This window comes from Lonchura striata, chromosome 25 (assembly GCF_050655825.1).
Source record: "Lonchura striata isolate lonStrDom1 chromosome 25, ASM5065582v1, whole genome shotgun sequence".
NCBI lineage: Eukaryota > Metazoa > Chordata > Aves > Passeriformes > Estrildidae > Lonchura > Lonchura striata.
In genome coordinates, this window is record NC_140727.1 from 3,529,149 (window position 1) to 3,547,218 (window position 18,070).

Below are 18,070 nucleotides of genomic sequence, written 5' to 3' on the forward strand. Positions count from 1 at the left end.
GCGGGTTTGAGTGACAGCCGCGAGCAGCCAATGGGGAGAGGGGGGTGGGCCCGAAAGGACACGCCCACAAGAGTGGCTTCTTCCCCCCCCGCTCCAGGAGCGACGGACCCGGGGGGACACGGGGGACATTGGGGGGGACATTTGGGGATATCGGGGACATTGGGGACACTGGGGGGAACAGGGGACATTGGGGACACTGGGGACACTGGGGACACTGGGGACATTGGGGACACAGGGGACACGGGACACTGGGGACACTGGGAGACATTGGGGACATGGGGGACACTGGGGGACATTGGGGACACTGAGGGCACAGGGGACATTGGGGACACTGGGGACATTGGGGACACTGGGGACACGGGACACTGGGGACACTGGGAGACATGGGGACATGGGGGACACTGGGGGACATTGGGGACACTGGGGACACGGGGGACATTGGGTACATTGGGGACACTGAGGGCACAGGGGACATTGGGGACACTGGGGACATTGGGGACACTGGGGGACATGGGGACACTGGGGGACACAGGGGACATTGGGGACACTGGGGACACGGGGGACATTAGGGACATTGGGGACATTGGGGACACTGGGGGACATGGGGACACGAAGGAGACACTGGGGTACAGAGGGGACACTAGGGACATGGGGGACATTGGGGACTTCGGGGACTTTGGGGGACACTAGGGACATTGGGGACACGGGGGACATGGGGGACACTAAGGACGTGAGGGACATGGGAGGTGGGACGGGGGACACGAGGTGACACCTCGGAGTCACCGGGGTGACCGTGAGCCACCCGATGCCACCGTCCTGCTGAGGGTGACACTTGGGGACAGGGCACAGGCGCTGCGGGGGCGTCCCGGGATGGCGACACTGCCAGCACCCCCCCACGGGGCTGGTGACAGGGACCTTCCTGAGGGGACGGCGGTGGCAGGACGGCCACCGGCGTGTCCCCTCCGGGGTGCCACCCTCCGCAGTGACATCCCGGCTGTCCCTGTCCCCGTGTCCCCGTGTCCCGCCCCGGGTGCCACCTGTCCCCTCCGCCCCGCGCTGTCCCCGCCTGGCACAGCCCCAAGTTCAAGGTTCAAACTCCACGCGGCCCTTCCGGGGACCGCGGCGACACGCGGGGACACGCGGGGATGGAGGGGACACGCGGAGACCTCCGGGGACACGCGGGGACCGCCGGCGACACGCGGGGAGCCGATGTCCCCTCACTGCGTGGGGACAATTCCCCGTCACCGACCGCACCGGGGGACACCGGCTCAGGTACCGCCGGCCACGGGGACCGGAGGGGACACGCGGGGACCGGAGGGGACACGCGGGGACCGGAGGGGACACGCGGGGGGAGGGACACCGCGGGTTCAGGTGGGTGGCACCGTGGGGTCCGTCGAGGGGACGGGACCGGTGCCAGCTGTGTGCCACCCCCGCTGTCCCCGTGTCCCCAGCCGTGTCCCTGCCGAGCCCCCGGGACCCCGTTGGGGACACGGAGCGCGACGAGGACAAAGTGTGCGCCGTGTGCGGGGACAGGGCCAGCGGGTACCACTTCCACGTCATGAGCTGCGAGGGCTGCAAGGGCTTCTTCAGGTGGGGACAGCTGGGGACAGCGGGGGGACACTGCGGGGACAGCTGGGGATAATGCGGGGACAGCTGGGGACAGCGGGCAATAGCTGGGGACACCGTGGGGACACTGCGGGGACAGCTGGGGACAGGGCGGGATGGGAAGGGACAAGGGGACAGGGCGGGGTGGGACAAGGGGACAGCGTGAGGGGACAAGATGGGACGCGGTGACACGACGGGACAGGACAGTAGGGATGGGATGGGATGGGATGGGATGGGGTGGGATGGGATGGGATGGGATGGGATGGGATGGGGTGGGATGGGATGGGGCGGGGTGGCAGCCGATGGTCCCAGCGACGGGGACAGCGCTAGCACCCCGAGCGCGGGCCCTGGCCTGGCTTGGGGACACGCGGGGACAGTGGCCGTGTCCCCCAGGCGCTCCATCATCAAACGCGCCCGCTTCACGTGTCCCCTGGCGCGGCGCTGCCCTGTCACCAAGACCAGGCGGCGACAGTGCCAGGCCTGCCGCCTCCAGAGGTGCCTGGACGTGGGCATGAGGAGGGACAGTGAGTGACACGGGGGGCACGGGGGACACGGGGGACACGGGGGAAACGGGGGAAACGGGGGGCACGGGGGACACGAGGTGCACGGGGGACATTGGAGACACGGGGGACACGGGGGGATATGGGGCACGGGGGACACGGGGGACACGGGGGACACGGGGGACATGGGGGACACGGGGGAACACCTGGGTGGGATGGAGGGGACAAGGGACAGGGAGAAGCGGCCTGGGTGGGGACAGCAAGGGACAGGGCACAGAGGTGGCGGCAGGGAGCGTGGCACGGAGGGGACAGCGGGGAGGGACGTGGCGGTGTCCCCGCTCGCTGTGGCCGCGGTGACAGCGGTGACAGCGGTGACACCGGGCCGGGGTGGCAGTGATCATGTCGGAGGAGGCGCTGCGGCGGCGGCGGGAGCTGCGGGGCCGGCGGGGCCAGCCCGGGGGCCAGCGGGGACAGGAGGGACAGCGCGGGGGACAGCCCGGGGGACAGCCCGGGGGACAGCCCGGGGGACAGCCCGGACTGACGGCCGAGCAGCAGGAGCTGATCGCGCTCCTCATCGCCGCCCACCAGCGAACCTTCGACTCCAGCTTCTCGCAGTTCATGCACTGCTGGGTGAGCTGGGGACACCCCTGTCCCCAAAAGGACACCCCCGTTCCCCAAGGGGACACCCCTGTCCCTGCGGTTGCCCCAGCTGTCCTCCGCACTGTCCCCATTGTCCCCACACTGTCCCCTGGCTGTCCCCAGCGTCCCCTCTCTGTCCCCACTGTTCCTAGCTGTCCCCAGCTGTCCCCTCTCTATCTCCAGCTGTCCCCAGCTGTCCCCTCTCTGTCCCCACTGTCCCCTCTCTATCTCCAGCTGTCCCCAGCTGTCCCCACTGTCCCCTCTCTGTTCCCACTGTCCCCTCTCTGTCCCCTGGCTGTGTCCCCAGCTGTCCCCTCTCTGTCCCCACTGTCCCCTGGCTGTCCCCACTGTTCCCTGCACTGTCCCCTCTCTGTCCCCTCTATCTCCAGCTGTCCCCACTGTCCCCTGCACTGTCCCCTCTGTGTCCCCAGCTGTCCCCTCTCTGTCCCCACTGTCCCCTGCACTGTCCCCTCTCTGTCCCCACTGTCCCCTCTATCTCCAGCTGTCCCCAGCTGTCCCCTGCACTGTCCCCACTGTCCCCTCTCTATCTCCAGCTGTCCCCTGCACTGTCCCCTGCACTGTCCCCTCTCTGTCCCCACTGTCCCCACTGTCCCCTGCACTGTCCCCACTGTCCCCTGCACTGTCCCCTCTCTGTCCCCAGCCCGCCGCGCGCCTGCTGCTGCCCGGCCCGCGGGGCGCGGGTGTGGCCGCGGGGATGTCGCCGTCGCTGTCGCCGTCGCTGTCGCCGTCTTTGTCGCCGTGTGAGGCGGCGCTGTCGCTGCTGCCGCAGTTCGCCGAGCTGAGCACCTTCATGATCCAGCAGGTGATCCAGTTCGCCAAGGAGATCCCGCTCTTCAGGTGCGCGGGGGCAGCGCGGGCCACCGCGGCTGGCTCGGTGCCACCTCCTGAGTGACCCGTGTCCCCTCCTCTGTCCCCTGTGTCCCCTGTGTCCCCTGTCCCGGCAGGAGTTTGCCGCTGGACGCCCAAATCTCGCTGCTGAAAGGGGCCACGCTGGGGATCTGCCAGATCCGCTACAACACCGTCTTCAACCCCAGCACCAAAGCCTGGGAGTGCGGCCAGCGCTGCTACACCGTCCGCGACGGGGCCCTGGGTACCCACGGACACGCGGGGACACGCGGGGACACGCGGGGACACCGCCCTGCGCCGCCCAGGCGGGGCAGCCCAAGGACAGGAGGGGGACAGGATGAAGAGCGGGGTCCCGTGTTGTCACAAGGACCCCCGGGGTGGGGACCCAGAGGGACCAGGGGGACAGCCTGGCACCCCCAGATTGACCGAGGGGACAGCCAGGGGGACACCCTGCCACCATCCCTGGGGACAAGGGACAGCCTGGCACCCCCAGACTCACCCAGGGGACAGAGGGACACCCTGCCACCATCCCTGGGGACAAGGGACAGCCTGGCACCCCCAGATTGACCGAGGGGACAGCCAGGGGGACACCCTGCCACCATCCCTGGGGACAAGGGACAGCCTGGCACCCCCAGACTCACCCAGGGGACAGCCAGGGGGACACCCTGCCACCATCCTTGGGGACAAGGGACAGCCTGGCACCCCCAGATTGACCATGGGGACAGCCAGGGGGACACCCTGCCACCATCCTTGGGGACAAGGGACAGCCTGGCACCCCCAGATTGACCATGGGGACAGCCAGGGGGACACCCTGCCACCATCCCTGGGGACAAGGGACAGCCTGGCACCCCCAGATTGACCATGGGGACAGCCAGGGGGACACCCTGCCACTCCCCCAGGACAACCAGGGAAGGCTCAGGGTGGAAATTTGGGGAAATTCTTCCTGGAAAAGGGAAAAGGCCCTGAAAGGGCTGTCTGGGGAGGTTGGGAGCGGCCACCCCGGAGGCGCCCGAGGCGGTGGCACTTGGTGACACGGGGGGGACGGATCCCAAAGGTGCTGCCTGCCCTCACGCCGGGATTTTGGGGGGCTCCCCCCAGCCGGCTTCCAGCAGGTGTACCTGGAGCCGCTGCTCAAGTTCCACGAGAGCCTGCGGCGCCTGCGGCTGCACGAGGCCGAGTACGCCCTGCTGCAGGCCATGCTGCTCTTCTCGCCAGGTGAGCCCCACGCTGGGGGGACGCGGGGACACCCCCCTGTCCCCAAGGGCACGCTGAGGTCACCCCACGTTCCCCCCCAGACCACGCCGGCATCGCCCAGCGCGAGGCCATCGACCGCTTCCAGGAGAAGGTGGCCCTGACCCTGCAGAGCTACATCGAGCACCAGCACCCCCCCAGCGAGGGCAGGTCAGCCCCACGGGTGGGTGGCAGCGTCCCCAAGGGGGTTGGGGATGGCCACCAGGCCCAGCTGGATGTCCCCGTGTCCCCAAGGTTCCTGTACGCCAAGCTGCTGCTGCTGCTGACGGAGCTGCAGACGCTGAAGGTGGAGAACACGCGGCAGATCCTGCACATCCAGGACCTGTCGGCCATGACGCCGCTGCTCTCCGAGATCATCAGCTGAGCCCCGTGTCACCCCCCGGTCCCCGAGCGTCACCCCCGGCCGCCACCGGGCACCGAGTAAAGCTCCTTTATTTATCCGGGCTCCCGGCTGCATCACCGCAGGGAAACTGAGGCACGGCCACCACGGCACTGGGTTCAACAGGGACCCCCAGTGGCAGCAGCCACCCCCAGGAGGTGGCACTGGTGACAGTGGGGACCCCCAGCCCCCCATGGCCGCCACCCCCCGAGGGTGGCATTGGCGACAGTGGGGACCCCCAGCCCCCTGTGGCGCTGTCACTCGCTGTCCCCAGCCCGCCGTGTCCCCGCGGGTCCTGGTGGCACCTGCACGGCCCCGCCTGGCAGCTCCCTGAGCAGGACAGTGCCACTCGCGCGCTGTCCCCGCTGTCCTGTCCCTGTCCTGTCCCCTCTGTCCTGTCCCCGCTGTCCTGTCCCCGCTGTCCCCTCTGTCCCATCCCGTCCATGTACCGCTGTCCCCTCTGTCTTCCGTCCCGTGTCCGTGTTCTGTGTCCCACTGTCCTGTCCCTGCTGTCTCCTGCTGTCCCATGTCCGTGTCCCTGCTGTCCCATGTCGCGTGTCCCTGCTGTCCCGTGTCCTGTGTCTGTGTCCCTTGTCCTGTTTTCCCGTGTCCCCGCTGTCCCATGTCCCCTCTGTCCCATGTCCGTGTCCCGTGTCCATGTCCTGTGTCTGTGTCCCGTGTCCCGCTGTCCCGTGTCTGTGTCCATGCCCGTGTCCATGTCCCATGTCCGTGTCCTGTGTCCCGTGTCCGTGTCTGTTTCCATGTCTGTGTCCTGCTGTCCCATGTCTAGTGTCCGTGTCCCATGTCTGTGTCTGTGTCCCGTGTCCGTGCCCCGTGTCCCCTGTCCCATGTTTGTGTCCGTGTCCCATGTCCATGTCCCGTGTCCGTGTCCCTGTCTGTGTCCATGTCCCCTGTCCGTGTCCATGTCCCGTGTCTGTGTCTGTGTCCATGTCCCATGTCCCCTGTCCCGTGTCCGTGTCCTGTGCCCATGCCCGTGTCCCGTGTCCGTGTCCATGTCCCGTGTCCGTGTCCATGTCCCGTGTCTGTGTCCGTGTCCATGTCCCGTGTCCGTGTCCATGTCCCGTGTCCGTGTCTGTGTCCGTGTCTGTGTCCGTGTCTGTGTCCGTGTCCCGTGTCCCCTGTCCCGTGTCCGTGTCCGTGCCCGTGTCCCGGCTCACGCCACGGTGAGGCCGAAGCCGCAGTGGAAGCGGTTCCTGCGGTGGTTCAGGAAGGCGCCCAGCGCCAGCGTCACGGGCAGGGGCGGCAGCCGCTTCTCCAGGACCCCCCCCACGCTCCAGCTGCTGTCCAGGAGCCCTGCGGGGACAGCGGGGACACCTGAGCGCCACCTCCGCCGCCGGCGGGGACAAAGGCCACCTGGGGGGGGGGACGCACCTCTGAACACGGCGTTGGCCCGCGGCAGGTTGAGCTGGTAGCCAAAGGCGAAGGAGCTCTCCTGCAGGCGCGGGTTGGCCTCCAGCTCCACCCCCACCTGCACCTGCGGGCACACCGTCAGGGGACACGGGGACCGTGTGGGACACACGGTCAGGGGACACGGGGACACGGGGACAGAGGGACAGAGGGACAGAGGGACAGAGGGGACAGTGTGGGACACGGGGACAGTGTGGGACACACGGTCAGGGGACACGGGGACACAGGGACAGAGGGACAGAGGGGACAGAGGGGACAGAGCGGGGGACAGCGGGGACACGGGAACAGAGGGGACAGAGGGGACAGAGCAGGGGACAGCGGGGACAGAGGGGACAGCGGGGGACAGCGGGGACACAGCGGGGGACAGCGGGGACACGGGAACAGAGGGGACAGAGGGGGGGACAGCGGGGACAGAGGGGACAGAGCGGGGGACAGCAGGGACACAGTGGGGGACAGCAGGGACAGAGGGGACAGTGTGGGACACACGGTCAGGGGACACAGGGACATGGGGACAAGGGGACAGAGGGACAGAGGGGACAGCGGGGACACAGCGGGGGACAGCGGGGGACAGAGGGGACAGTGTGGGACACACGGTCAGGGGACACGGGGACACGGGGACAGCGGGGACAGAGTGGGGGACAGCAGGGGACACAGCGGGGACACAGCGGGGGACAATGAGGACACAGCGGGGGACAGTGGGGACACAGCGAGGACAGTGTGGGGGGACACAGCGGGGGACAATGGGGACACAGTGCGGGACAATGAGGACACAGCGGGGGACAGTGGGGACACAGCGGGGACAGTGTGGGGGGACACAGCAGGGGACAATGGGGACACAACGGGGGCAATGGGGACACAGCAGGTGACACAGCGGGCGACAGCAGGGGACAATGGGGACACAGCGGGGGACAATGGGGACAGAGCAGGGACAGCAGGGACAGTGTGGGGGGACACAGTGGGGGCAATGGGGACACAGTAGGGGACAATGAGGACACAGCAGGGGACAGCAGGGGACAATGGGGACACAGCGGGGGCAATGGGGACACAGCGGTGACATAGCGGGGGACAACGGGGACACCTTGGGGACACCCACCTGCTCGTTGGCCCGGTGGTAGTAGCTGGCGTGGGCCCCCCCGTAGCCCACGTTCAGCGTTGCCTCCCAGTTCGGGGCTGCGACAGAGAGCCACCGTCCCCACGTGTCCCCAAGGTGTCCCCATGTGTCCCCAGGTGTCCCCAAGGTGTCCCCACATGTCCCTAAGGTGTCCCCAAGGCATCCCCATGTGTCTCTGAGCTGCCCACAGGCATCCCCAGGTGTCTCCAAGGTGTCCCCAGATATTCCCGAGGTGTCCCCAAGTGTCCCCAAGGCATCCCCAGCTGTCCTCTGGCATCCCCAGGTGTTCCCGAGGTGTCCTTGGCTGTCTCCAAGATGTCCCCAAGGTGTCCGCAGACATCCCCCAGGTGTCCCCAAGGTGTCCCCAAGGCATCCCCAGATGTCTCTGAGGTGTCCCCAAGTGTGCCCAGGCATCTTCAGCTATCCCCAGCTGTCCCCATTGTCCCCAGTGTCCCCAGTGTCCCGGTGTCCCCATTGTCCCTGTTGTCCCCAGTGTCCCCACTGTCCCCGGTGTCCCCGGTGTACCCAGTGTCCCCATTGTCCCCAGTGTCCCCATTGTCCCTGGTGTCCCCATTGTCCCCGTTGTCCCCGTTGTCCCCATTGTCCCCGGTGTCCCCGCTGTCCCCGGTGTCCCCACCCGAGTACTTTCCGGCCAGGGTGAGGATGGCTCCCTCCTCTCCGGGCCGCCGGTGGTACACCAGCTCCGCACCCAGCACCAGCCGGGCCGTGACGCTCTGCAGGAAATGGGCCACCAGGATCCCTGTGGGGACAGCACGGTGTCACCGGGGCCACCGGGGCCACCAGGATCCCTGCGGGGACAGCATGGTGCCACCGGGGCCACCAGGGCCACCAGGATCCCTGCGGGGCCACCAGGATCCCTGTGGGAACAGTGCGGTATCACTGGGGCCACCAGGGCCACCAGGATCCCTGTGGGGACAGCGCGGTGTCACCGGGGCCACCAGGGCCACCAGGATCCCTGCGGGGCCACCAGGATCCCTGCAGGTACAGCGCGGTGTCACTGGGGCCACCAGGGCCACCAGGATCCCTGCGGGGCCACCAGGATCCCTGTGGGGACAGTGGGGTGTCACCGTGTCACCATGCCACCACATCACTGTGTCCCCTGTGTCACCATGTCACCATGTCCCCTGTGTTCCCGTGTCACCATGTCCCCTGTGTCACCGTGTCCCGTGTCACCACGTCCACCGTGTCCCGTGTCACCACGTCCCCTGTGTCCCCGTGTCCCGTGTCACCACGTCACCCGTGTCCCGTGTCCCCTGTGTCACCGTGTCCCGTGTCACCACGTCACCCATGTCACCGTGTCACCACGTCCCCCGTGTCCCCTGTGTCACCATGTCCCATGTCACCATGTCCCCTGTGTCACCGTGTCCCATGTCACCACATCCCCTGTGTCACTGTGTCCTGTGTCCCGTGTCCCGTGTCCCATGTCCCCTGTGTCACCATGTCCCGTGTCACCATGTCCCCCGTGTCCCGTGTCCCGTGTCACCACGTCCCCCGTGTCCCGTGTCCCGTGTCCGTGCTCACCGGAGCCGGCCAGCAGGTCGGGGTTGCCCAGCGTCAGCGCCGCCGTGCTCTCGTCCCCCCGGTACTCGGCGTCGAACTGCCACGTCACGAAGCGGGAGCGCTGCGTCTGCGCACACGCCGCCGTGGGACACGGGACACGGGGGTGACACAGGGTGACATGGGACACCGGACACGGGCACAGGGCTGACGCACGGACACGGGGACACGGGACACCGGACACGGGGCACATGGGGTGACACAGGGACATGGGGATGGGGACAACGGACACGGGGACACACAGCAGGTGACACAGGGCGGGTGACACAGGAGGGACAGGGGTGGCACACAGGGAGTGACACGGGTGATAGGGATGGCACACAGGGGATGACACACAGCAGGTGACACAGGGGGTGAAACAGGGGGTGACATGGGTGACACAGGGGTGACACGGGTGACACACAGGGGGTGACAGGGTGACAGGCGCACCTGGAACACGGCCTTGGCGCGGAGCCGCTCCCCCAGCAGCTGCAGCGCCTGCGCGTTCAGGCTGCCCGCGCTGTCCATGTCCCCGAGCAGCGTGGGGAACACCTGGGGACAGCACCGGGACATGGGGACACCCCGGGGACACCTGGGGACATGGGGACACCCAGGGGACATGGGGACACCCCAGGGACACTCACGGGAACACCTGGGGACAGCACCGGGACATGGGGACACCCCGGGGACACCTGGGGACATGGGGACACCCCAGGGACACCCACGGGAACACCTGGGGACAGCACGGGGACATGGGGACACCCAGGGGACACCCAGGGGACACCCAGGGGACATGGGGACAGCCCCAGGGACACCCACGGGAACACCTGGGGACAGCACGGGGACATGGGGACACCCCAGGGACACCCACGGGAACACCTGGGGACAGCACGGGGACATGGGGACACCCAGGGGACACCTGGGGACATGGGGACACCCAGGGGACACCCAGGGGACATGGGGACAGCCCCAGGGACACCCACGGGAACACCTGGGGACAGCACAGGGACATGGGGACACCCAGGGGACATGGGGACACTCAGGGGACTCCCGGGGGACACCCAGGGGGCAGCAAGGCCACCAATGTCCCCAAGCCACCAATGTCCCCAAGGCCGCTGGTGACCCCAAGCCACAAATGTCCCCAGGGCCACCAACAACCCCAAGGCCACCAATGTCCCCAAGGCCACCGACCACCCCGAGGCCACCAACGTCCCCCACAGGGCCCCCCCAGGGTGCCCGCAAGGCTCTGGCGGCGGTGCCACCCGCGGTGCCACCCCGCCCGGCAGTGTCACCCGCAGTGCCACCCGCGGTGTCACCTCGGCGGGCCCGAGCTGGCGGTCCCCCAGGAAGGTGGCGTTGAAGCGGTAGCCGGAGGGGCCCAGGGCGCTCAGGTGCACCGTGTGTGTCACCTGCGGGGACACCGGCGTCACGGGGCACGGGGACGGCGCCGGGGCCACCCCCCGGGTGTCCCCAAGTGTCCCCTGCCCCACCTGGAAGTGGCTGCTCAGGGTCTTGGTGACGATCAGCTTCACCCCCTCCATCTGCGGCGGGAACACCTCTGGGGGGACACGGCTGTCACCGCTGGGGACACGGCTGTCACCCCCAGACACGGCTGTCACCCACTGGGGACACGGCTGTCACCCCCAGACACGGCTGTCACCCCCAGGAATGTCTGTCACCCCCAGACACGGCTGTCACCCACTGGGGACACGGCTGTCACCCCCAGGAATGGCTGTCACCCCCTTGGGGACACGGCTGTCACCCCCAGACACGGCTGTCACCCCCAGGAATGGCTGTCACCGCTGGGGACACGGCTGTCACCCCCAGGAATGTCTGTCACCCCCAGACACGGCTGTCACCCCCAGACACGCCTGTCACCCCTTGGGGACACCCGCCACCTCTTTTTGGGGACAGCACTGTCCCCCCCGCTCCACCCCCGCCCAGGGGACACAGCTGCCACCCCCGCTGTCCCCACAGCCCCACTGTCCCCTCGTCACCCCGGTGTCCCCAGCCCCGGGGCTCCCGGTATCCCCATCGCCGGTGTCCCCATCCCCGGTATCCCCATCCATCCCCGGTGTCCCGAGCCCCGGTGCTCCCGGTATCCCCATCCCCGGTGTCCCCATCCCCGGTATCCCCATCCCGGTGTCCCCATCCCCGGTGTCCCGAGCCCCGGTGCTCCCGGTATCCCCATCCCCGCTGTCCCCATCCCCGGTATCCCCATCCATCCCCGGTGTCCCCATCCCCGGTATCTCCATCCCCGGTGTCCCCATCCCAGTGTCCCCAAACCCCGGTGTCCCGAGCCCCGGTGCTCCCGGTATCCCCATCCCCGCTGTCCCCATCCCCGGTATCCCCATCCATCCCCGGTGCCCCCATCCCCGGTATCCCCATCCATCCCCGGTGCCCCCATCCCCGGTATCCCCATCCATCCCCGGTGCCCCCATCCCCGGTATCCCCATCCATCCCCGGTGCCCCCATCCCCGGTATCCCCATCCATCCCCGCTGTCCCCATCCATCCCCGGTGTCCCCATCCCCGGTGTCCCCATCCCAGTGTCCCCAAACCCCGGTGTCCCCAGCCCCGGGGCTCCCGGTGCCCCCATGCCCCCGGTGCCCCGCACCTTTGCAGCTCCGGTGCAGCCCGTCGAAGCTGCCGGGGTTGCCGCGGGCCCGGCCCCGCCGCGGGGCTCGGCTGCCCATGGCCCCTACGGGCCGCCGCCGGCCGCCGCCATCGCGGGCGGCGCCGCCCGGGCCGCCTTCACGGGGAGCGCCGCCGCCATCTTGGCTACGGGCAAACGCGCGCCGCCCATTGGCTGAGAGGGGCGGGCGGGGCCGCGCCGGAATGCGACCCCTCCGGACCTCCGCACCCGAGAGGAGACGTTCCGCGGCACCCTCCTGTGCCCCGCATTTGGGGACAATTTGGCTCATTGTCCCCAAATCCCCGCGCGTGTCCCACATCCCCGCGTGTCCCGTCACCTCCACGTCCCCCTAGCATCCCTGGACTCCCCCCAGCCCATCTTCCCTTTCATGTCACCCCCCCCGCGTGTCCCCTGTCGTGTCCCCCCCGTGTCCCCATGTGTCCCACCCATGTCCCCCCGTGTCCCCTCCCATGTCCCCCCCGTGTACCCCCGTCCCCCCCGTGTCCCTCGGTATCCCCCCGTGTCCCCTCCCATGTCCCACCCGTGTCCCCCTGTGTGCCCTCGGTGTCCCCCCGTGTGCCCGCTGTCCCCCCGTGTCCCCATCCCCCGGTGACCGGGGGGACTCCGACCTTTTGTCGCCAGCGCCACCCGCGCCCTTTGTCCCCGTGTCCCCAGCGCCACCCCCCCTGTCCCCTCCTGTCCCCTCCCGCCGGGGGCCGAGGGTCGCGGACAGCGCGGGCGACAACCCTGGGGACACGGGGGGGACATGGAGGGGACGGGAGGGGGACACGGGGGACAGCGAGGGGGACACAGAGGGACACGGGGGGGGACACAGAGAGGACACAGAGGGGACAAGGGAGGGACACGGGGGGACACGGGGGACAGGGAGGGGACACGGGGGAGGCGACACGGGGGACACGCGGCCCCCCCGCGCCGCCCCTCGGCCCCGCCGTGTTTGCCGTGGGGGGGGGGGGGGGGGGGGGGGGGCGGGACTGGGATAAAAACGGGGCCGGGGGAGGGGGGACCCCAAAACTGCAGCGGCACCGGGGCAGGTGAGGGGGACCGGGACGGGGATCGGGGGTGGGGCTGGGATTGGGGGTCGGGATTTGGATTGGGGGTTGGGGTTGGGATTTAGGATTGGGATTTGGGGTTGGGATTGGGGCTGGGATTTGGGATTGGGGCTGAGGTTGGGATTTAGGATTGGGATTTGGGGTTGGGATTTGGGATCCGGGTTGGGATTTGGGGCTGGGATTTGGATTTGGGGATGGGGTTGGGATTTAGGATTGGGATTTGGGGTTGGGATTTGGAATTGGGATTTGGGATCAGGATTGGGATTTGGGGCTGGGTTGGGATTTGGGGCTGGGGTTGGGATTTGGATTTGGGATTCGGGTTGGGATTTGGGATCCGGGTTGGGATTTCGGGCTGGGATTTGGATTTGGGGCTGGGTTGGGATTTAGGATTGGGGGTTAGGATTTAGGATCAGGATTGGGATTTGGGAATTTGGATTGGGATTTGGGGCTGGGATTTGGGGCTGGAGTTGGGATTTGGGGCTGGGGTTGGGATTTGGGGCTGGGGTTGGGATTTAGAATCAGGATTGGGATTTAGGGCTGGAAGTTTTTATGGGGCTGGAACAGGATGAGGATGGGCTGGAAGCCCCCGTGGGGCTGCGGCCGCGGGGACACGAGTGGCACATGTCCCCACGCTGTCCCCGCGGTGTCCCCACGCTGTCCCCTCATTGTCCCCACGCTGTCCCCTCATTGTCCCCACGCTGTCCCCACGCTGTCCCCGCAGCCATGAGGCTCCCGCTGGCCGCGCTGCTGCTCCTGCTCGCCGCCGCCCGCCCCGGGGCCGCGCTGGAGCGGCGGGAGGCGGCGGGCGAGGGGGTCCCGGGGGTCCCGGGGGTCCCGGAGCCCCCGCCCAGCGAGGATTTCTTCAGCCGCCACCTGCAGAGCCTGACCGAGCTGCTGGCCCGGGAGCTGCGGCCCCAGGAGCTGCGCGGCCAGGCCGAGTACGGGGGGCGGGGACCCCTCCCCTCCCACCCGGGACCCCCCCCCACCTACCCGGGACCCCTCCCCACTCGGGACACCTCTCCACCCACCCGGAACCCCTCCCCACCCACCCGTGACCCCTCCTCACCCGGGACCCCTCCCCTCCCACCCGGGACCCCTCCTCACCCGGGACCCCTCCCCTCCCACCCGTGACCCCTCCTCACCCGGGACCCCTCCCCTCCCACTCGTGACCCCTCCCCACTCGGGACACCTCTCCATTCACCCGGGACCCCTCCCCTCCCACCCGTGACCCCTCCTCACCCGGGGCCCCTCCCCAGCCCCCTCCTCTCCTTTCCCGGGACCCCTCCCCTCCTCGGGACCTCTATCCAGGACCCCTCCCCACTCGGGCCCCCTCCCCAGCCCCCTCCCCCCTCGGGACCCCTCCCCAGCCCCCTCCCCCCTCGAGACACCTCCCCACCCCCTCCCCTCCCTTCCCCAGCCCCCTTCCCCCTCGGGACCCCTCCCCACCCCCTCGGGCCCCCTCCCCAGCCCCCTCCCCCCTAGGGCCCCCTCCCCAGCCCCCTCCGCCCCAGCCCGGACCCCACCAGGCTCTGTCCCCCCCAGGCTGTTCCTGGGCCGGGCTCAGGCGCAGCTGGAGCCGCTGGCGCGGGAGCTGCAGAGCGGCGCCATGGGGCTGCTCTCGTCCCTGCTGCGCCGGGGGACCCCCGGCACCCCCGAGGAGACCCCCTGAGACCCTGAGACCTCCGAGGAGACCCCCGAGGAGACCCCCGAGGAGACAGCCCCGAGGAGACCCCCTGAGACCCCCGAGGAGACCCCCTGAGAGACCCCGAGACCCCCGAGGAGACCCCCCGAGACCCCCTCCATGGATCCCAAATAAAGCCCTGAAACCCCCCCCGCGCGTCCTTAAATTGGGGCTGGGGGAGTCCCTGTGCCTGTATGTGGGGATCCTCGGTGTTCTGGGGGGTCCCTGGGGCTGTGGGAGGGTCCCTGTGGGGGAGGGGGGGGTCCCTGTCAGTGTTTTGGGGGGGGGGGTCCCTGTCGTTGTTGGGGGTAGGGGTCCCTGGGGAGGGGGGGTCCCTGGAATGGGTGGGGGGGTCTCTGGGGTGTGGGGGGTCCCTGTCGGTGTTTTGGTGGGGGTCTCTGGGGTGTGGGGGGTCCCTATCGGTGTTTTGGGGGGGGGGGGTCTCTGGATAGGGGACGGTCCCTGGGGGGGGCGGAGCCTCCCCACCCAAACCCCGCCCACCTCCCTCATCACCTCGCTGCCCTCACCCAAGATGGCGGCAGCGCGGCGGCCTCACCCGCCGGCCGTGCCCTCATCCAAGATGGCGACGGCGAGCCGGCCGTGCCCTCACCCAAGATGGCGGCAGCACCGTCACCTCTATCGCCACGCCCGTAGGAAAGATGGCGGCCCCGGGCGGCGGCGGCGGCGCCACGTCACTTCCGGCGGGGCGGCATGGCGGGGCCGGGCCATGGCGGAGGCGGCGGCGCGGCGGGCGGTGGCGGAGCTGCCGCTGCTGCGGGCACCGGCGGGGCCGCGGGACCGTGAGGGCTGGGCCGAGCGGCTGCGGGAGGAGTACCGGGCGCTCATCCAGGTGCGGCGTGTCCCCTGGTACCGGAGACCCACCCTCTCCGGTACCGCTGAACCCTCCTCCGGTACCGGTGACCCCCCTCCGGTACCGGTGACCCCCCCCGGTCCCGGTGACCCGCTCCCGGTCCCGGTGACCGACCCTCCCCCGGTCCCGGTGACCCGGTCCCGGTGACCTCTTCCCGGTACCGGTGACCGACCCTCCTCCGGTAACGGTGATCCCCCTCCGGTCCCGGTGACCCGCCGGTGTCCCCGTAGTACGTGGAGAACAACAAACGCGCCGACACCGACTGGTTCCGCCTGGAGTCCAACCCCGAGGGCACCCGGTGAGGGGGGACGGGGGCTCCGGGACCCCCGGGACGGGCACACCGGGACCCCCGGGATGGGCACAACGGGACCCCCGGGCGGTCCCTGATGGATTTTGGGGGGTCCCTGAGGTGTTTCGGGGGTCCCTGAGCAGCTTGGGGGGGTCCCTGATGGATTTTGGGGAGTCCCTGATGGGTTTTGGATGTCCCTCATCGGTTTTTGGGGGGTCCCTGAGAGATTTTGGGGTCCCTGAGCAGTTTTTGGGGGGATCCCTGAGAGATTTGGGGGTTTTGGGAGGTCCCTGAGGTATTTTTGGGGGTCCCTGATTGGTTTTTGGGGGGTCCCTGATGGATTTTGGGGTCCCTGATGGATTTTGGGGGTCCCTGATGGATTTTGGGGTCCCTGATGGATTTTGGGGTCCCCAGCTGGCATGGGCGCTGCTGGTACATCCACGAGCTGCTGCGCTACGAGTTCAACATCGAGTTTGAGGTGAGCTGGGGGGGCTCGGGGGAGCTTGGGGGGGGTTCGGGGATTTTTGGGGGGTCCCGAGGGGGTCCTGACGCCCCCGGCCCCCCCAGATCCCGGTGACGTACCCGGGCACCGCCCCCGAGATCGCCATCCCCGAGCTGGACGGGAAAACCGCCAAGATGTACCGGTGGGCTGGGGGCCAGGGGGCTTGGGGGGTCCCGGGGGGCTTGGGGGGTCCTGGGGGGTTTGGGGGGTCCTGGGGGGGGTTCACTGGGGGTTTTGGGGGTCCCTGGGGGGTTTGGGGGGCCCTGGGGGGTTTGGGGGGCCCTGGGGGGGGTTTGGGGGTCCTTGGGGGTGTTTGGGGTCCCTGGGGGTCCCGGGGGCTCTGCCGGGGGCTCCCTCGGGGGTTTGGGGGGTCCGGGTTTTGGGGGTCCCTGGGGAACTCTGACTGGGGGGTCCCTGGGGGTGTTCTGGGGGTCCCGGGGGGCTCTGACGGGGGGTTCCTGGGGTTCCCTCGGGTGTTTTGGGAGTCCCTGGGGGTGTTTTGGGGGTCCACGTTTTGGGGGGGCTCTGACAGGGGGGATCCCTGGGGAGTCCCTCGGGTGTTTTGGGGGTCCCTGGGGAGCTCTGACTGGGGGGTCCCTGGGGGTGTTTTGGGGGTCTCAGGGGGCTCTGATGGGGGGGTCCCTGGGGTTCCCTCGGGTGTTTTGGGGGTCCCTGGGGGGTCCCTCGGGTGTTTTGGGGGTCTGGGTTTTGGGGGGCTCTGACGGGGGTCCCGCAGGGGGGGCCGGATCTGCCTCAGTGAGCACTTCCAGCCGCTGTGGGCCAGGAACGCGCCCAAGTTCGGGCTGGCGCACCTGATGGCCCTGGGGGTGAGCGGGGACAGGGACAGGGGACATTGGGGACATTGGGGACATTGGGGGGGTTGGGGACATTGGGGGGTTTGGAGACATTGGGGACATTGGGGACATTGGGGACATTGGGGACATTGGGGGTTGGGGACATTGGGGGGGTTGGGGACATTGGGGGACATTGGGGACAGGGGACAGGGGAGGGGACACAGAGCAGGGACACCAGGGGGGCACCAGGACAGGACACGGGGGGTGACACTGGGAACATCGGGAGGTCACCCATGGGGGGGTGACACATTCTGGGGGTGACACCGAGGGGGGGTGACACATTTTGGGGTGTGACACATTTTGGGGTGTGACACCGAAGGGGGGGTGACAACAAGGGGGGTGTGACACATTCTGGGGGTGACACCGAGGTGGGGGTGACACATTTTGGGGTGTGACACATTTTGGGGTGTGACACCGAAGGGGGGGTGACAACAAGGGGGGTGTGACACATTCTGGGGGTGACACCGAGGTGGGGGTGACACATTTTGGGGGTGACACGTCCCGGGGGTATCCCCCCAGCTTGGTCCCTGGCTGGCCGTGGAGATCCCGGACCTGATCTCCAAAGGTCTCATCCAACACAAGGACAAGTGACCAACGGGGGGTGGGGAGGGGACTTTGGGGGTCCCCTCCCCCTCCCCTTGGGGGTCCCCCCACCTTGGGGGGGTCCCACCCTTCCCCTCCCAGCTGCTGCCGCCCCTCCCCACCGCTTGGCTGCCGCTCGCCAATAAACGCTGAACCTCTTTTTGGTGGCGCTTTGTTATTTTGGGGGGGGGGATTTGTCCCCAAAACCCCCCGGTTTAACCCCCCCGCCCCCCCAAAACCCGCGCGGGTCG

The 18,070-nt window shown here is 68.9% G+C and overlaps 4 protein-coding genes across 7 annotated transcripts; 3 read left to right on the forward strand and 1 right to left on the reverse strand.

Moving 5' to 3' along the window:
• The first annotated feature begins 40 nt into the window (after positions 1-40).
• Positions 41-5,307, forward strand: NR1I3 (nuclear receptor subfamily 1 group I member 3). Of its 2 annotated transcripts, none has more exons than XM_085560684.1 (9): positions 41-1,272; positions 1,452-1,590; positions 1,999-2,129; positions 2,500-2,735; positions 3,406-3,602; positions 3,710-3,855; positions 4,710-4,826; positions 4,907-5,012; positions 5,097-5,307. In XM_085560684.1, the coding sequence occupies exons 1-9, from the start codon at positions 1,146-1,148 to the stop codon at positions 5,224-5,226; spliced, it is 1,329 nt and encodes a 442-aa protein (XP_085416810.1). In that variant the 5' UTR covers positions 41-1,145; the 3' UTR covers positions 5,227-5,307. The 2 variants fall into 2 exon arrangements, with proteins under 2 accessions (XP_085416810.1, XP_085416811.1); XM_085560685.1 differs by having other exon boundaries at positions 1,261-1,272; positions 1,534-1,590.
• TOMM40L (translocase of outer mitochondrial membrane 40 like) lies at positions 5,277-12,363 on the reverse strand. 3 transcript variants are annotated; one of them, XM_085560686.1, is made up of 9 exons: positions 11,953-12,116; positions 10,828-10,895; positions 10,654-10,746; positions 9,788-9,889; positions 9,323-9,428; positions 8,418-8,540; positions 7,763-7,839; positions 6,634-6,736; positions 5,277-6,555 (listed from the first exon to the last, which is right to left on the reverse strand). In XM_085560686.1, the coding sequence occupies exons 1-9, from the start codon at positions 12,029-12,031 to the stop codon at positions 6,416-6,418; spliced, it is 891 nt and encodes a 296-aa protein (XP_085416812.1). In that variant the 5' UTR covers positions 12,032-12,116; the 3' UTR covers positions 5,277-6,415. The 3 variants fall into 3 exon arrangements, with proteins under 3 accessions (XP_085416812.1, XP_085416813.1, XP_085416814.1); XM_085560687.1 differs by having other exon boundaries at positions 10,828-10,971; positions 11,953-12,070; XM_085560688.1 differs by lacking the exons at positions 5,277-6,555; positions 6,634-6,736; positions 7,763-7,839; positions 8,418-8,540 and adding an exon at positions 8,647-8,845 and having other exon boundaries at positions 11,953-12,363.
• Positions 12,364-12,989: 626 nt separating this feature from the next.
• Positions 12,990-14,870, forward strand: LOC146765400 (uncharacterized). Its single transcript, XM_085560714.1, has 3 exons — positions 12,990-13,022; positions 13,762-13,978; positions 14,583-14,870. Exons 2-3 carry the CDS (start codon positions 13,764-13,766, stop codon positions 14,707-14,709), a joined length of 342 nt encoding a protein of 113 aa, XP_085416840.1. The 5' UTR covers positions 12,990-13,022; positions 13,762-13,763; the 3' UTR covers positions 14,710-14,870.
• A 562-nt stretch (positions 14,871-15,432) lies between these two features.
• UFC1 (ubiquitin-fold modifier conjugating enzyme 1) lies at positions 15,433-17,978 on the forward strand. The gene is made up of 6 exons (XM_085560712.1): positions 15,433-15,571; positions 15,823-15,890; positions 16,296-16,359; positions 16,449-16,525; positions 17,120-17,210; positions 17,757-17,978. Exons 1-6 carry the CDS (start codon positions 15,449-15,451, stop codon positions 17,826-17,828), a joined length of 495 nt encoding a protein of 164 aa, XP_085416838.1. The 5' UTR covers positions 15,433-15,448; the 3' UTR covers positions 17,829-17,978.
• The last annotated feature ends 92 nt before the right edge of the window (positions 17,979-18,070 follow it).

What these genes read in the sequence shown, in the direction of transcription:
- NR1I3 (XM_085560684.1), top strand. Translation starts at nt 1,146, where the DNA reads ATGGAGGGGACACGCGGAGACCTCCGGGGACACGCGGGGACCGCCGGC. An exon ending in GGCTGCAAGGGCTTCTTCAG is followed by an intron (nt 1,591 to 1,998) that starts GTGGGGACAGCT and finishes CGTGTCCCCCAG; the next exon opens with GCGCTCCATCATCAAACGCG. An exon ending in CGTCCGCGACGGGGCCCTGG is followed by an intron (nt 3,856 to 4,709) that starts GTACCCACGGAC and finishes GGCTCCCCCCAG; the next exon opens with CCGGCTTCCAGCAGGTGTAC.
- TOMM40L (XM_085560686.1), bottom strand. Translation starts at nt 12,031, where the DNA reads ATGGGCAGCCGAGCCCCGCGGCGGGGCCGGGCCCGCGGCAACCCCGGC. An exon ending in GCCAGCTCGGGCCCGCCGAG is followed by an intron (nt 9,890 to 10,653) that starts GTGACACCGCGG and finishes TGCTGTCCCCAG; the next exon opens with GTGTTCCCCACGCTGCTCGG. An exon ending in GCGCCAAGGCCGTGTTCCAG is followed by an intron (nt 9,429 to 9,787) that starts GTGCGCCTGTCA and finishes GCGTGTGCGCAG; the next exon opens with ACGCAGCGCTCCCGCTTCGT.
- LOC146765400 (XM_085560714.1), top strand. Translation starts at nt 13,764, where the DNA reads ATGAGGCTCCCGCTGGCCGCGCTGCTGCTCCTGCTCGCCGCCGCCCGC. An exon ending in GAGCTGCGCGGCCAGGCCGA is followed by an intron (nt 13,979 to 14,582) that starts GTACGGGGGGCG and finishes TGTCCCCCCCAG; the next exon opens with GCTGTTCCTGGGCCGGGCTC.
- UFC1 (XM_085560712.1), top strand. Translation starts at nt 15,449, where the DNA reads ATGGCGGAGGCGGCGGCGCGGCGGGCGGTGGCGGAGCTGCCGCTGCTG. An exon ending in AGTACCGGGCGCTCATCCAG is followed by an intron (nt 15,572 to 15,822) that starts GTGCGGCGTGTC and finishes GTGTCCCCGTAG; the next exon opens with TACGTGGAGAACAACAAACG. An exon ending in AGTTCAACATCGAGTTTGAG is followed by an intron (nt 16,360 to 16,448) that starts GTGAGCTGGGGG and finishes CGGCCCCCCCAG; the next exon opens with ATCCCGGTGACGTACCCGGG.